Consider the following 16795-nt stretch of genomic DNA (forward strand, 5'->3'; position numbering starts at 1 on the left):
ATATAAAAATCAGTTTAGTTTTTAAATTGTACGTTAATGAATCAGTGTATGTTGACTGTTTTACATTATTAATTTAAACCTAACCTACTTGCCTACCTGCCTACCTCCATAATTACCTACCTACCTGACAGAATATTTGAAAGCACTTTTTAAATTGCACTATTATAGAAAATAAGGAGTTCTATTCTATTCTATTCTACTCTGTTCTAATATCATTGGTGGAATAAAAATCCTTAATCTCCACCACCAAAGTATGAAGCAACACATTCACCTTTAAGACCCAACAGTTCAGTGTTTAAATGAACTATTTTTGACCCCTCACTCTTTCTACCACATCACTGCATCTCACCAATGTGACCCACAGAGGGCGCTGCCTCCTCGTCCTTCCTCCTCCACACCAGCTGCTCCCTCCTACACCATACAGCTTCTCTTTTCTTTTTTTTTGTTATTATTATTATCAAACAAGTCAATTAATATCAATGAGTGAAGAAAAAAAAAAACATTGCACATTTACAAAGAGTGCAATCTGAGGGATGAATTAACCAGATCGATTAGGGAGGAATAAATGACTGTGCGACCCGCAGACATTGTGGAAATGTCCCTCGCTGAAAATCAATGACTTAGAAATATGAATCTAATCGCCCATTGGTGACACATGGAGAAGCTGCAGTCTGATCTCAGGACCTTTTTTTGTGTGTTTTGGTTTGTTTATGAGGAGAGGATATTTAGGGACTGCAGCTGTTTAATTGTGCTGCTGGCATGGTGACCCCTCTTATTTATATTTCATTTTGTTTAGACAAGACAACTCGGCACGAGAAGCAGTTAGGTAAACAAACAAACAAAAATATAATAATGACTAAGATTTTTTTTTTTGCTCGGTTCAGTTCAGTTCATATGCACAAAAAACACAAGGTTCAGTGCATTTAAAATGTTAAAATGATGCACTGTATATATATATATCAAATACTATTCGTTTATTTTGTTATTTATTGGTGTTGGCACAGAGACATGGCTTGTATAGAGGAGGGAGGATTTTTCTGCTGAGCACTGCTTCTTCTTCCAAAAACACAACATGTACGTTGCAGATATATATATATAAAAAATAAAGGTTAAAAAAGAGTGTTTTTAGGGAACGTGTTATGTTATAAAAATCGTAAAAAGTGGCATGCCTTTTAACATGCCCTGAAATCTGTTTAAACCTTTTTAACATAAAACAACAACAACAAAAAGATACACCCTTATATAAATTCCCCTACCCCCGTGTTAAAGAACACTCTGTTTATATCTACACAATATTGGATCCACATATAATATGGAATAATGTCAAAATGAACAAATTTTAGTGTTACCAAAATTTTTTTTAGCTCCAAATTGGTGTTAAATTCATGATTTTATTTCATGTTTTGAGTATTTGAGTATAAATATAAACACTGTGTGGATTATGACAGATGTTAGTTTGGTGTTTTCTGACTGAACTCAACCCATGAAGACTCCCTTCCCTTTTTTTGGAGGGGGGTGTCACGCAAACAGCTGCTGTGTTCATTTGCTGCCTAATTGGACTGTATGAGACCAATAACAGGCGAGGAGCACACTGTGGCCTGAAGGCAGAGAGAGAGAGAGAGAGAGAGATAGAGAGAGAGGGGGGGGGGGATAGAGAGAGAGAGAGAGAGAGAGAGAGAGCGCATCCTCCTCCCTCCTCTCTCTCTCTCCACCTCGCCGTCTCCCTCTGCCTTAATCCCATTTGCCATTGTACATGCCCAATCGGCTATACTTTCCGCATTTAACTTGGATGACATTTTTATTTCATCATTAGCATCAGACGCCAGACAGACACACAGGCAGAGAGACAGACAGACGGACGGACTGACACCGAGGACGCAGATAAACCAGAGTTTGGCGTTTTTTTTGACGGAAGGGAGCCCCGGGAATGAGACATCTCCACCTCTCGATGCGTGCTGTTTATTTATTTGTTTGTGTGTTTGTTTGTTGTTGCTCGCCTCTCTGAACACTTTTCAAAGTTAGAAGGAAGAGCGCTCTGAGTGTGAGGTCCTAAAAACACTGAGCAACAACAACACTCGCAGTCCGGATATCCACAGCCTTTAAGTCGTTTATCCTCATTTTAATTCTTTTTCTTGGTGGGTAATTCCGTGGTCCTCCGTGCGCTCAGACCACACAGCCACAGCGATGCCAGAGACGACGCAAGAGACGTGCGCTCCGGCCAAGGACTCTCCCTTCTTCATTAAGAACCTGCTGAACTGTGATAGTAAACCGTCCAAACCTAAGCCGGTGCTGGCTGCTGCTGCTGCCGCCGTCAACAAGGCAGCGATGGCGGCGCTGGAGGGAGGATTTTCCCTATCACAGGTCGGGGACTTGCACTTCCCCCGCTTTGACCTGCCCGCGCAGAGGTTCAGTCTCCCGGCGCACTACCTGGAGCGCACCTCGGCGTGGTGGTACCCGTACGCCCTGAGCTCATCCACGCACCTGCACAGGAGTGAAGGTAAGACTTGATGTTTGCGCAAACAGCCGCTCATTTACCATGTGAATTCCATCAATATACATATGATAACTTCCATTGTTTTGCCATGAAATAATATGTCACACACTGGTTTAGTGATGAAGGCCTATTAGCTTATTCCCCGACGCGCGATAATAGATCAATAAAGTGACACTCGGTGCATAAAATGAAGCAGACATCATGAAATCATGGGTTGCGGGTGACGATGCGCAGCAGCTTTTGATTTGTCTGTTGGTGCTCGGTACGTGGACATCTTTACCCCCGCAGGCTCGGCCACAGTGACAGCCTGATGTCCCTGTGATTTATTTTAAACACGCGTATGTTTCATGCAAAAGAGAAAAAGGACTGATTTTTCAGATTGTAAAAATTGCAGTTTTCCTTTGGATGAGACTGGGGAGTGACGCAGGCCTGTGTGGATTATGAATATTTTATTTATTTGGTCTTCAAATCTCTTCTTTTTTAAGTAGAATAAAACAGATTTTATTTTATTTTTTGTTTGGTTAGCTGTGAAGGCTCTGCGTTAGATTTTCTGGCACAATTCATTCAAAAACTCACACGAAGCTGTGTCACCTCATAAAAGTCCCCAGTGTTAATGTCCATATCCCCATGTGTCCACATTACAGTCATGGAGAAACCAGGAGCCAGAGACTCGTCTCCAACCTCGGGCACAGACAGAGACTCCCCAGACCTGGTGCTCAAATCCGAGCCTGACGCCAAAGACGACGACGACGATGACGACGAGCACAACAACAGCAAGAGCGGCGACGAGATCATTCTGGAGGAGAGCGACACGGACGAGGCCAAGAAGGACGAGCTGGAGGAGTGGAAGAAGCGAGACGACGACAAGAAGCCGTGCCGCAAGAAAAAGACGCGCACGGTGTTCTCCCGGAGCCAGGTCTTCCAACTGGAGTCCACCTTCGACATGAAGCGCTACCTGAGCAGCTCGGAGCGCGCCGGCCTCGCCGCGTCCCTCCACCTGACCGAGACCCAGGTCAAGATATGGTTCCAGAACCGGAGGAACAAGTGGAAGAGGCAGCTGGCCGCGGAGCTGGAGGCCGCCAACCTGAGCCACGCGGCGGCGCAGAGGATAGTCCGCGTCCCCATCCTCTATCACGAGAACTCGGTGTCGGAGAGCGGAGGCGCCGGTGCCAACGTGCCCGTGAGCCAACCGCTGCTCACCTTCCCGCACCCCGGCGTCTACTACTCGCATCCCATCGTCACGTCCGTGCCGCTGCTCAGGCCGGTTTGAAGTGACAGCAGCTGCAGTTTTTGTGGCACCGAGTCCAAAACTCAAGTACAAAAAACAAAAAATTGACAAAAAAGACTAAAATATTTTTGTACAAGTGAAATAAACAGAGACACTGTCTGTCAGGCCTCTGTGGACATATTTTGGCAAAATTCAATGTGTCATTTTTCCATAAAGGCACCGTTTACACGTGATTTGACAACTCAAATCCCACATTATTATAATAACTATTATTGTTATTATTATTGTTATTATTATAAATGATTACTTGTGGAGTTCACCTGCTCGCACTGCCTGATGAGTGTATTTTATTTGACTTTATTTGATTTTGACTCCATGACTGTTAGCGGTCAGGCCAACTCTGTGATTATTACACAAACAACAACAACAACATCAATTTAATATAATATAATATGATAATAACCTTGTTTACAGAATTGAACCTGCTCCTCCATCATGCAACACCACACTTGTTTTGATTTGTTTTCTCTCTCTCTGTTCATAAATGAGAACATGATGCTGTGCAATACACTGTCAGTGTGCCGTGAATGAATGAATGGATGAATGAAGGAGTGAATGAATCCACTGTAATGGGGGACAATGTTTTTCTTTTGTCGCGTATCCTCGGTGGAAAAGTGATGAGGCTCCTGTTGTGACTTCTGTTTCCTCCTCTTGTTTGAAACGTTTGACGGGGACAATCAAGACACTCTCAGCTGTAAAATATCCGTGTGTGTTTCTATTTTATTTGATTTCATTTGAAGTTTATGATCCTCACTCCTCATTCCTTCAAGCACAAGTGTGAGCTCCAGCGTCTCCTGGTCTAACTCTGTGTTTCTGAACAGGACACACTGTCGATATTTGGTGTATAAAGTCTGTAAATGTATATATTTAAAAAGGAGACGACGCGCGCGTTGAGAAGCTGCCACCTGCCGGCTTCTCCCTTTGTACAGTTAAAAAACATACAACAATAACGTTTTGATATTGTATTGCTGAACCATGTTGTGAAATAAATGGAGAATAACTATATTCCTTTCATTTCCAGGACATTTTTGTCATCGATCATTTCTTGAGGATTCTTAAAATGTTCATTTTTTAACATTTTTACGCACCAAAACACATGAAATGCTATCAATGGTGAAGAGAGATGAGACAGATACAAGCTGACACACACACACACACACACACACACACGGACACACACTTGCATGGGCAGGTGGATTTCTGTAATCATCTTAGTTAAAAACGTCGTTTTACATACAAAAGTGGCTCAGTCAATTAGATGCGTAATTGCCACCATCTTGCTAAAATTATGGGTAATGAAGTCAGAGGAGGACATCACTCCTGTAAGTCTTTTAACATGTCTGTTTTTTTTTCCACCCTCACTCTCCTCTCTCATTCCCATGTATGTGTGTGTATATGAGCTTGAGGTAAACTACATTATTCTTTAAATTATTATTTAATTATTAAAAAAAATGCATAACTGTAAATTCTAATTTTACTCTCATTTTATTCTTTATTTATTTATTTATTTTGGAGCACGTTTTTAAATATTTTTCAAACGATTTATTTTCATATTCTTCTCGTGATGCCACTCATTTTTAAACTTAAGCCAAAGAATATTAATATTATATTTTATATTAATTTATTACACTTCTGTTATGAAAACGAGTACTAAAATAAAAAAAAAGGTTTGCAATTAACATATCAGGTAACACCTATTTAAACCTATTTATCAGAATAATGGATGATCATTTTAAAGTATTACGTTTACAAAAACACACAAGGTGTACATTTTTAAAATTTGAAATAAATTATTGATCTTGTACTTTGTAACACACGCGATCCTACAGGTGTTTCTAATCACTGTCTCTAGCAAGTTCATTCACTCTTTTGTACGCAATTTGATTATTATTCATCATTTTAAAAGAAACTATTATTAAACACATATATTTTCACTTTATATGATAATAAATTAAATGTAATAAGGCATTTAAGGATTTAAGGCGAACGTGGAGTCAAGGCACCGCGAGATTCTTTGAAAATTAATAACATTTTACAGTTACTTTATATTTAAGTATTGTATGTATTTTATGTATATCATATATATAAAATAAAAAAAAATAAAAAATTAGAAGTGGGGAATAACGCAAATCCAAAGGGGAGGAGACTGTGAGAAGAGGAAGGAAGAGAAACAGCTGAACTGTGCTGCATGTTCCGCATGGCACAATAAATTGGAATTATTGGTAATCAGTAATAATTTTACTATACATTTAAACAATATTTGCAGTATCATTAAAGGGTGGATTTTGTGTTATTTCGAAAAGGGTTTAATATGAGAGAGTGACAGTATATGAGCAGACTGTCATCAGGTGGATAATCTACAGCTGTTGTGCCTTTAAGATAAAAGTGAAAGACTCTCGTTGCAGTTTAGTCCAAGTGGAAAGAAAAGCTATGGGTAGCACGTGGAGGTTGAACCTTTTGACTCCTTACATCTGACAAACACAATCACACACAGCTGCATACACTTAAATCAAAAATACTAATAAGAAAATTATAATAATAGAAACGTTATTAAGATAAAACGACATTTTGCGTAAAAGCATCCATGAATCACGCGTGAGTATTTCAGTTAGACTTTGCCTTAAAGGCCATTTCCAGCCCCCATCTCTTAGTTTTTATTGGAAATGAATCAGTCAGCTATAAACTCCATATGATGACCTCATCAACAGACAAAGGCTTCATCCAAAATATCGTCAGCTCAGCCGAGTATTGACGTGCACCTTCCACGCGCACTCAGCGCGGCCCCATTACTGCAAATTAATAGATTAGTATGCCATTATTCCTCTGGCGCAGTATCGATCCGTGGACGTCTGCGACGCGGCCCACGTCCACGTGTGCGCGCGCAACGCTTCGGATCAGCTTATGACCTTGATTTGCGCGCATAAATTGAACAAAAATTACAACTCGATAATTTCCATTTGTGCGACATCTTTATGTAAAAAAAGAGTGGGAGGGGGGGATGTACAGGGGGGAGCGTGGGTCCAAAAAAAAAAAAAATCAGATAAAGTACATTTGCAGGGACGTGGGGCAAACGGACGTGAGTGCACGCGTCCGGTGTATCACATTAAAATGGAGAGAGCTGAATGGGTAATTTTCTGCCCCCATCATCATGGTTTTAGTGGCAGTTTGGAAACACACAAGTGGCCCCGACCACCTTCAACAAGCTTCTCTGCAGCATCTGCTCACACACACACACACGTCTCTCTCTCCCTCTCTCTCTCTGTCTGTCTCTCTGTGTGTGTGTGTGTGTGTGTGTGTATCAATATTCACGTGTGTTATAACACAAAGGTTGCACTTTAAATTACATCACTTTAACTAAGTCCCATGTAATATTGGATGCTTATATGCAAACTTACTTATGACATATACAGTACCTGTCATAAACATTATTGAAGAGCTAATTATAGAGCAATTGATAAACTATTGATAACAATTGATAATGTTTTTCAGGATAACTTAAGATAGTAAGGGTTATAAACATGCTTTATAAACAATTATTAACAATATTGAATATTTAAAGAAATAAAAGAAAAGAAATGCACAATGAATAAATAATATGTAATGTAAATGAAAGTAAGTAAATGTGCACATATTGTACAGATATATATGGTTATTGTACAGTAACAGGTTTAAATACATGTGGTGCGTGTTATATTTATAAACTGTAAATGAAAATGTTGAGAATTTTCAATGTTACTTTCAGTCTAAATACAACCATAAAGTCCAATTAAGATGAATGCAGATCTTATTAATGTGTATGATTAAATGTTGCTAAATATGCTTTTCTTAACAGGAATATGGAGTTATTTATGTTTATACGTATCTAATGGGTGATTGTTAACTGTTAATTACTACACCTGAACAAAACGTGCTTAAATTAAAGCATTTATAATGGATATTATTATCATATACATGTACTGTATATGTATGCGTCATTGTAGAAGACGATTAATGGAAGAATTGTAAGTGTTGTTTTCTTCCACCATCATGTGACCAAATCAGACACAAAACACGTGTCATTCTACATCTTTCACATCATATCAAATACAGTAACAACCATCTTTGATGACTCTCTTGGGTCAAAAAAAGATAAGAAAAGTGTGAAAACCAAAGTTATCGATAATCGATTATCTGCTCGTGATCAGAGGCCACACAGAAGTGTTTGAACAACTCTTCTGACACTTCGTTCACAGGAAATCTCACTTTTTTTCTTTTCCTCCTTTACCCCTCATCCCATTTGCTTTTCCTGATTGAACGCGGGCATCAGATTTTCATCAAAGTTCTATTAAGTGAAACATAGGTTGCGGGGCACCGTCTGATTGGAACAGTTTAAATTTTAATTGTGTTTTTAATTTGACATATAGTTGCTGTGAAGAATGACAGCGCGGCGCCGAGGGGGCGGTCGATTTTCTTAATTTCTCCCCGAGGAATTGATGAGTCTATCAGGGCAGTAGATTGGAAAGCCATTAAAACTCAATGGTTAGGTTGTTAATTGGAACTTGATGGATAGGAGCCCTTGGATAGGCTGTACTGATCCAATCTTCCTGACTTTGTGTTTTCCAATAAATTACCCAGTTCATTTCCACACTCCGATTACATAAATTGTACACCTCCAGGGCTTGGTCGCTCTACGTTTACAACTCTCTCTCTCTTTCCCTTTCTCTCTCTCCCTCTCTCCCTCTCTCTCTCTCTCTCTCACACACACACACACACACACACACACACACACATATACACACACACATACTATATACGCACACACACGCCCCGTGAAAAAAGAGCAGGCCTTGCTTTCTTGAATGAAAATCGAAACATAATCAACGTTTATACTTAGAAAATTTATTGATATCATTTTCTCTGGTAATTTCCTTATTTTAGACGCGGACACGCCATATATCATAATACACGCGCGTGGAAAAAAAGGCTCTTTGTTTAATATTTATCGAAGCTTGATTCTCCAGATCAAAGCGCCTCATAACTTCATCTGTCTTTGTGCAGAGCTGCTTCTCTCGCTCTCTCTCCCTCTCTCTCTCTCCCTCTCCCTCTCTCTCTCTCTCTCTCTCCTGCTAAAGATCTTGTTCAGTTATTGCGGCATGTGCGGCCTCACACACACCGACCCATCACTGTGATAGAGCACAAACTTAGAGCATATGTGCTTTTAGGCCTCCGTGCCGCCTGGAGTGGAGACAGTGCCTGACTCTGGTCTATATGAACCTGTGAAAGGACGCGTGCGCGCGCTTGTGTGTGCGTGTGTGTGTGTGTGTGTGAGAGAGGGAGAGTGTAAATAATCATCTGCAGCACAAAAGCAGCCTCTTATCTCTCCGTGGATGAGCCAATAATCTCACGTTGCAAAAGTCGTCCACGGCGTAATGAAGGCGCACGCGCGCACTGACAAAGGTCTTTGTTTGAAAAGAGCGGCATATAAAATAAACCCATTTAACTGTCATTGCAGATTTCACGCCTTATGTGTAACCACCATAAATCCAGCATCCGCCGCTGACTGCCCTCATATATTTGCCCCCCTCCCTCCCTCCCTCCCTCCTCCTCCTCCTTCAGCAAAGCCTCTAATGCACATGCAGGCGTTTTGTTAAAGATCGTTTAGCAGATGTCATGCAGTCCACGATATTTACGCGCGGATCCAGATGCGTCTGTCTGCTCGCTCTGGTGGTGATGATGATGATGACGAGAGAATCTGGTGTCATCATCATCATCATCATCATCATCGTCTTCTTCTCCTTCATCCAGGCTCTACCTCCACCGGGAAGAAGAAAAAGAAGAAGAGCTGACGTGATGATTAAAGCCGAACATTTGTAACGTGTCTGTCTGGAGCTTCTTTACAAAGCAGCAGTAAAAGAGGGATAATGTGCCTGAACCTGGCAGATCAAGCCCTGCAGCTGTCCCACCCCCCCACCCCCCCACACGCCACACACACTCGCCTGTCTATAGCAGTGAGGACATGCATAGGCTGCATGACCGTAACCAACTCAACCTAAACATGAACCTAAAACCCTTTAAAACTTCAAAAGTCTTAAAGACCTGAAGTCATCAGGACCTGCTAAAATGTCCTCACAATGTCAAAATGTCCTCACAATAAACTTATTTTTATATCTTAGTGGGGACACCTTATAGATATAATGCATTCTCTCATCCCTAACCTTAACCATTACACGTGCCAAACCCCAAAACCAGGTCTCAATCCTTAAAAAGTCCTTTAAAGTTGTCAAAATATCCCCACAAACATAGGCTTTTATGTTATTTGGGACCTCACAAAGATATAATAACTACATGTAGACACATTTCTCTCCATGACTGTGAGGACATCCATTCTTACCAAGCCTGTGACCTTAACCAACCCAAACATCAACCTAAAACTGGTTCTAACCCTAAAACCCTTTAAAACTTAAAAAGTCTTAACTCCACCCAAAAGCCCTGAAGTTGTCAGAACCTGCTCAAATGTCCCCACCATGTCAAAATGTCCTCACAATAATGGTTTTGAACATTAACTTGTTCTCACAGGCTTATAAAGACACACACACAGAGATGTGTTGGACAGCCTGCATGACCTGCACCATTCTAAACCTAGACCAGGTTTTGGGTTCCATGAGGACTACTGGTCTTGACATGGTCAGTGTTTAGGTCCTAAAGATGTAACAGACACCTGGTCCAGAAAAGGTCCTCATGAGATCATAAAACAAATAAGCACAAATACTGTCCATGCTCTTAAAAACATACCATTTTGTGCAAAAACCATTAGGGCATGACCTGCACAACTCAAATCCTGGCCCTAAACCTCAAAAAGGATCCTCAGAAATGAGGTTATACATGGGAGCAGGTTTTGGTTTCAGTGTTAAGGTCAGTGTTTATGCCAGAAATGGCCCTAAAGAGGCAACACATAGGCACACATACACAAAGAGAGGTTTGCATTGGTCTCCAGGACACCTGGTCCAAGGTCTAGCACACATACTGAAAACACGAGCACACACACAGCTTTGTGCAGCTATTCTTATAAGGACACCACATTGATTTCCATTCATTTGGACAGTCTAAACAAATCTGTTCCACCAGTTCATGCCTGACCCTAACCAAATGTGACCTCTAACCTTAACCACAGCCACAGAAACAAGGTTCTGCCTCACTGGGACCAGGTTCTGGGTCTCCATGAGGTCTACTGGTCCTGACAAGGTCAGTGTTTGTACCAGAGAAGATCTGAAGGGGAAGGGGGGAGAGAGGGAGGGAGAGGGAGAGAGAGAGAGAGAGAGAGAGAGAGAGAGAGAGAGAGGAAGCATGTGAAGGAGGGTGAAGCGTGCCTCCTCCCTCCCTCACCACACACGCACGCACGCGCGTACATACCATCTCCAATCAATTAGTCTATCAATTAGTCGGCCTCCACTCCACGCGCGGTCATCACGAGGCAGATTAGCTCAGTAACGATCAAATGAATTCTTAATCGCAGATAATGGACGCGGGACGAGTTTATTATTTTCAGGAAGAAAACAAACAAACAAACAAAACCAACAAAAAAAGAGAGTTTCTTAGCGGCACGTTTAAGGATAAAAACACAAGATAATCCTCAATTGACTTTTCTCTCTGGTGACACATGCAGGCTGTTTAGAGTATAAAATAAGGAAGATTACAGAATAAATCTGATTGTGACTGTTATTTTAAAAATGAACATTTCTGATAAACCTCACTGTATTCAGACCAATATGCGAGTTTTTTTCTCTCCCATAAAATCAGTTACCATTTTAATAACTGGTTACATTTTACTGATTATTTTTATTTTATTAACTTAAATGAATTTAAATTTGTTTGCAGTATCTTTAAATTAATTATACATATTCATTTAGGTCAGAAACCTAACATTCATGACAGGAATAATTGATACTTGGAAGAATATAGTTTGTGTTGCAGTGACTCCGTGCAGCAGCAGCAGCAGAATGCAGAGATGAGTTACTTATCCTCGGCTCTCTCCCTTTCCCTCTCCCCCCCTTCCCACCTCCAAAAAACCTGGAGAGGAGTTTGAAATTTCCGGGCTTGTGTCTGAATCTGCCATTGGCCCGTGGAGGAGGTTACCTACATGCAAATGAAGCCACGCAACCTTGCTGCCTCTGAAGCAGAGCGTGAGGAGGAGGACCAGGATTACACTCATGTTCCCCGAGCTCGAGAAAAAACACCTCCATGTTAAAACTCCACAATTAATCTGAGGCTGAGGGAGGAAAAAAAGAAAGAAAAGAAAGAAAGAACGGGGATAAAAAACAAAAACAAACAACCGGTTTGGTCATTTTTACGCACCGATCGTGCAAAGAGCAATAACGGAATACGAGGGCGCAGACAGATTCAGTCAATACTGTTATGAGGCGAGAATGAGTAACGCAGAAGACAGCGGGAGCAAGTGCTCGTCGGGCCCGATTTCCAGCTTCACAATCCAGTCTATCTTGGGCACGCCGTCCGATGCGCCGCGCTCCGGGACCAAGGAGCTCTCCAAGGGGCCGCCGCTGCCGCTGCCGCCGCCGCGGAGGCGCTCACTGTCCGTGTCATCCGAGGAGGAGTGCAGCGGCGGGGAGGATTCAGCAGACTGCTTCTGCTCCGACACGGGTCACAGCGAGCGCCAAGCGCACAACTTCTCATGTTTAGGTGAGGATTGTTATTGTTATTATTAATAATATTACTACTATTATTATTATTATTAGAGAGGAAAATACAACAATTTCTTACAGTACAGCAAACATAATTAAAATTAAAATGTAATATTATTTATTTACAAAATATATGTCATTGAATTAGGCCCAATCAGGTTTTTAAAATGTATTTTCAAAATAAAAAAACAAATTAGGCCGCCTGTTTTATTTTTTCATATTTATTTCTAGTTTTTGTTTTTGTACTTCAGCTCACATTTCACCAGGTTAGTATTTATGGCTGTGCAACCCATCCACCTCCACTTGTTTTTATTATTATAATTATTATGTGCACACTATCCTCGTCAACAGCAGCAGCAGCAGCAACAGCAGCAGCAGAACAGGAGTGGAAGGTCGAATAATTACTCTGCCACCCTCCATGTCCTTCCTCTCGTTTCAAATTTAATTGAGCCCGCTAATTGATGAAACCTGTTTCCAAAATGGCTGCACTACACGTCGTCAATTGAGCGTTAAATCCATAGAGCGGGGCTTTAATTAATAGCGTACTGTACGCCGAGCATACTCACGGTGAATTGTTTATTTTAAAAAATAGTCACCGGCTTACAGCAGTCGATTAAGGAAGTCAGAGTTCACACTTAACCAACTCTCAATCTGAGTAGGCTGGAGATAAAAAAAAAAGTGATGTGATTATTGTTTTTTTTTTCTCATGCGTAAAACACACATGTGTCTGTGCTCCTGCTGCGTTCAGGTCCCGCTAAAGGACTAATGCCTGGGAGTGAGGGGCTGTCGCGGCGTGCGCACCTGCCGCAGCCTCTGCTGCAGGATTACAAGGAGGAGCAGGAGAGGCCGTGCCGCCAGCTGTCACCGCTGTCCGAGGAGAGGCACGCGGACGGCGGCGCGGACAAGCAGGGCAACTCGGCCAAGAAGAAGACGCGCACGGTGTTCTCGCGGAGTCAGGTGTACCAGCTGGAGTCCACCTTCGACATGAAGCGCTACCTGAGCAGCTCGGAGCGCGCGTGCTTGGCCTCCAGCCTGCAGCTGACGGAGACTCAGGTCAAGACGTGGTTTCAGAACCGGAGGAACAAATGGAAACGGCAGCTCTCGGCGGAGCTGGAGGCGGCCAACATGGCCCACGCGTCCGCACAGACACTCGTGGGGATGCCGCTGGTTTTCAGAGATAACTCCTTGCTGCGCGTTCCAGTTCCGCGCTCTATCGCCTTTCCAACGCCCCTCTATTACCCGGGGAGCAACCTGCCAGCGTTACCTTTATACAACCTGTATAACAAGATTGAGTACTGACTGACTCTGTACACTGTCGTGTTCACCACTGCAGTCCACGCATTACAATACAATACAACTCATATAACGTGTCTCCACATCTTAACCCCGCTGTATATTAAATTGTATCACTTTATTTGTTTGAGGAAACTATTATGCAGCAACTGTGCATCACACGAGAAAGCAATCAAGCTTCCCTATGTATGTATAAAAATACACCATGTGTATAATTATTAATTATATAGATTTTTTTTAAAACTATTTTATTTTTCTCGCCTTTTAACCGATTAAAACATTTGGAGTCTTCAGTCACACTCACTGTTTTTTAAACTCCACAAATGCCTTGTGAAAGACTATTTTACAGGGGCAACAAGTCGTTTGATTTCATCCGACAGGAAGGAACAAACCCGGTTCTTCCATTCAAAAGGGGGAAAATAAAATATCATTGTTTCTATATATATATATATATGTATATATATATATATATATATATATATATATACATACAGTATATATATAATGTAATTTAGACCTTCAACAATAACCTTCTCATTCAATAAATTTTCTATTTCAGTGAAAATGTGGAGTTGTTTTTTTTGTAATAATCAAAAATATAAAACACACGCTTTAAATTCAGATTAAACCCCTGTGGCAATTAACATAGATGACTTTACTGCTGCTGGGTCACAAATATTAAGCAGTGAGCTTTAATGCATCTTGCAAAAGAAGGCTATATAAATATATATATGACACAATGTGAGACTCCATTTTGTTTATGAGCCTATAAGCAGAATAAAATATCAGGCTGGGTTTAAAACTGCAGGTGTTTTCATTATGCAAAAGACTTTTCTTAAATCTAAAAACATAAAAATACTGCAGCTAATAACAAATCAAGAGGCAGATGAGTTCAGCCAACTGCTGTATGTTATAATTATATATAAATGTCAATATAGAGGTGACTATAGGGAGAGAAAGTTACAAGCCAACTGTGCCTTTTGGGGCGGGATCTTCTCCTGAACATCAGGCCTTGTAAGAGGAAATCCAATAAAAAAAAAAGGCACATTGTCAAAGTTCAAGAGCTCGCTGCCGTCATTAATTGAAGCCGTTCTCGTCTCTCCATCTGTGTAATGAATCAGATACACATGTAATAAGACATCTTCTTAAACTTAGCAGCCTGTGGTTGATATTTCTGGTCCAGCAAAAACCAAATCTGTCAAAGTTCAGCCCATGCAAATGCAAAAAAAAAAACCACAAGGACCTACACACAGAAATGAACACAATTGTTGACGGACAGCGATAAAACCGTGTCATGTAGCAGCTTTTCTTAGGTGTCACATCGTCTAAAAAGGGAACCACAGCGGCACCACACTACACACACCAACCGCTTCAACATCCCATCCCCACCCATCTCTCACTGTGTGCTAATGGCTACATTACCTAGCAGAATCACGACTATAGCTATAAGCTCTGCTGCCCTGTAGATTATGCCTGACCCAATTTCTGCAACAGCCGCCCTGTGTTTCTGGGGAAAATGGATAGCGTCAGACAACAGTGGTGATTTATGGGCAACTCCCAGCAGCACTGCATGGTGTATAGAGGGTGAGGAGCAGAGGGATGAATTTGTGACAGATAGGACAGGGGGAATGATTAGGAAGCATGCTCCTTATGAAAAGGAGCAATAGCTTTGGCAGAATGAAGCTGTTTATTAAGCATCCAAGTGGTCATTATGTCATCAGGTGTGACGGCAGTGCACGGGACATGCTCCCGGATGGATGTTTACGCCCCGCTGACTTGTGGGCAAATCTGCATGACCTGTCACCCGAGGTTGTTTGAATTTACACGACAGGGAAGAGATGTGTAGAGATGCTGTGATGAGCAGAGGAAGAGGAAAGAGGGATAGGTGGGAGGTGAAGGGAGGGAGGGTAGGGAGGGTGGGCCTGGATGTAACTATGTATCACAGCAATGGCAGGTGTGAATTACAAATTTTAATAGCAGGGCAATGAAAATGATTTGAAGTGGTTTAAACTGCAAAGAGACAGCGAGTGGCGCGGTGATGAAGATTTGTTGAGATGATGTGTTGTGCCTTAGGATTCATCAAACCTGCCTGCTAAGGTGAAAAGCAAGTGTAATTCACTCCCTGTGCTATAATTTATGATGGGAGTAATGGAAACTGTGGGCTACACACAGCGCGCGAGAGAGGCGAGGAGCACTGGGCAAATTGATTCTCACGGTAGTTTTTAGAGCATATTTACAGGATCATAATGAATTATACTAAAAAACCTGCGGATATCACCTCTTTTACATCTTGAGATAAAATGATGGAGATCAAAACTAACTTAATAGAGACGCCATTAAATTTAATCAGGCTGCAACAACATTATCTATCACTTGACTTCTTTTCTTTTACTTTTTTAATTTATAATGTTCCTATTCCTAATATATGAAGATGTCTTTATTTTTTTTTGTCTCATGCCACCCATCACGAGGGCTTTTCAACGACCTCCCAACATATTTACAGCCATTTGATTTAAAGAGGGTATATGGGAGTGGGAGGTTATGAAGTTTAACACCACGAGCAGATGCAGAGCCTCGGATCTGCCTCGAGACGAGGCTTTAAAAGCGATCGCGATGCATTAAGCCAGACAACTCTCAAGACCTGTTTGCTCCCTAAATGAATTTGAGGGGAGTGTAACAAGGTTTTTGAGGCAGGCGCTGTCATCCGCTGGCTTTAACCAGCTTCTGTATTTATGGGTTAATGGTTAAAAAGGAGAGCTTGGACCAGAAGTGATTTTTCATGATTCTGTTTTATATCAACTGGAAATGAAGGAGCTGAAGGGAAATTGTGTTTGTGTACCCCCCCCCCCCCCCCACACTTCCTCCCTTCTTCCTCATTGCTCCCTCCCCAGCTCCTTGGAATATGCTGAACACAAGTCAAATACAGAATATGTACAACATCTATCAGTAAAATCACCTCTTAAGATGCTGCTTTAATCCAAAGGACTAATGACAACAGTAGGATATTAAAAACCTATAAAAACCTTTGATTAGAAATAGATTTTA

General features: G+C 41.5%; 2 protein-coding genes across 2 annotated transcripts; both read left to right on the forward strand.

Moving 5' to 3' along the window:
* The first annotated feature begins 1726 nt into the window (after window positions 1–1726).
* hmx3a (H6 family homeobox 3a) lies at window positions 1727–4787 on the forward strand. Its single transcript, XM_058651893.1, has 2 exons — window positions 1727–2497; window positions 3139–4787. The coding sequence occupies exons 1-2, from the start codon at window positions 2185–2187 to the stop codon at window positions 3762–3764; spliced, it is 939 nt and encodes a 312-aa protein (XP_058507876.1). The 5' UTR covers window positions 1727–2184; the 3' UTR covers window positions 3765–4787.
* A 7390-nt stretch (window positions 4788–12177) lies between these two features.
* On the forward strand, window positions 12178–14169 carry hmx2 (H6 family homeobox 2). The gene is made up of 2 exons (XM_058651975.1): window positions 12178–12455; window positions 13206–14169. Exons 1-2 carry the CDS (start codon window positions 12185–12187, stop codon window positions 13754–13756), a joined length of 822 nt encoding a protein of 273 aa, XP_058507958.1. The 5' UTR covers window positions 12178–12184; the 3' UTR covers window positions 13757–14169.
* Window positions 14170–16795: the final 2626 nt, after the last annotated feature.

This window comes from Solea solea, chromosome 15 (genome assembly GCF_958295425.1).
Source record: "Solea solea chromosome 15, fSolSol10.1, whole genome shotgun sequence".
NCBI classification, from domain to species: domain Eukaryota; kingdom Metazoa; phylum Chordata; class Actinopteri; order Pleuronectiformes; family Soleidae; genus Solea; species Solea solea.

What these genes read in the sequence shown, in the direction of transcription:
- hmx2 (XM_058651975.1), top strand. Translation starts at nt 12,185, where the DNA reads ATGAGTAACGCAGAAGACAGCGGGAGCAAGTGCTCGTCGGGCCCGATT. An exon ending in GCACAACTTCTCATGTTTAG is followed by an intron (nt 12,456 to 13,205) that starts GTGAGGATTGTT and finishes TGCTGCGTTCAG; the next exon opens with GTCCCGCTAAAGGACTAATG.
- hmx3a (XM_058651893.1), top strand. Translation starts at nt 2,185, where the DNA reads ATGCCAGAGACGACGCAAGAGACGTGCGCTCCGGCCAAGGACTCTCCC. An exon ending in GCACCTGCACAGGAGTGAAG is followed by an intron (nt 2,498 to 3,138) that starts GTAAGACTTGAT and finishes TCCACATTACAG; the next exon opens with TCATGGAGAAACCAGGAGCC.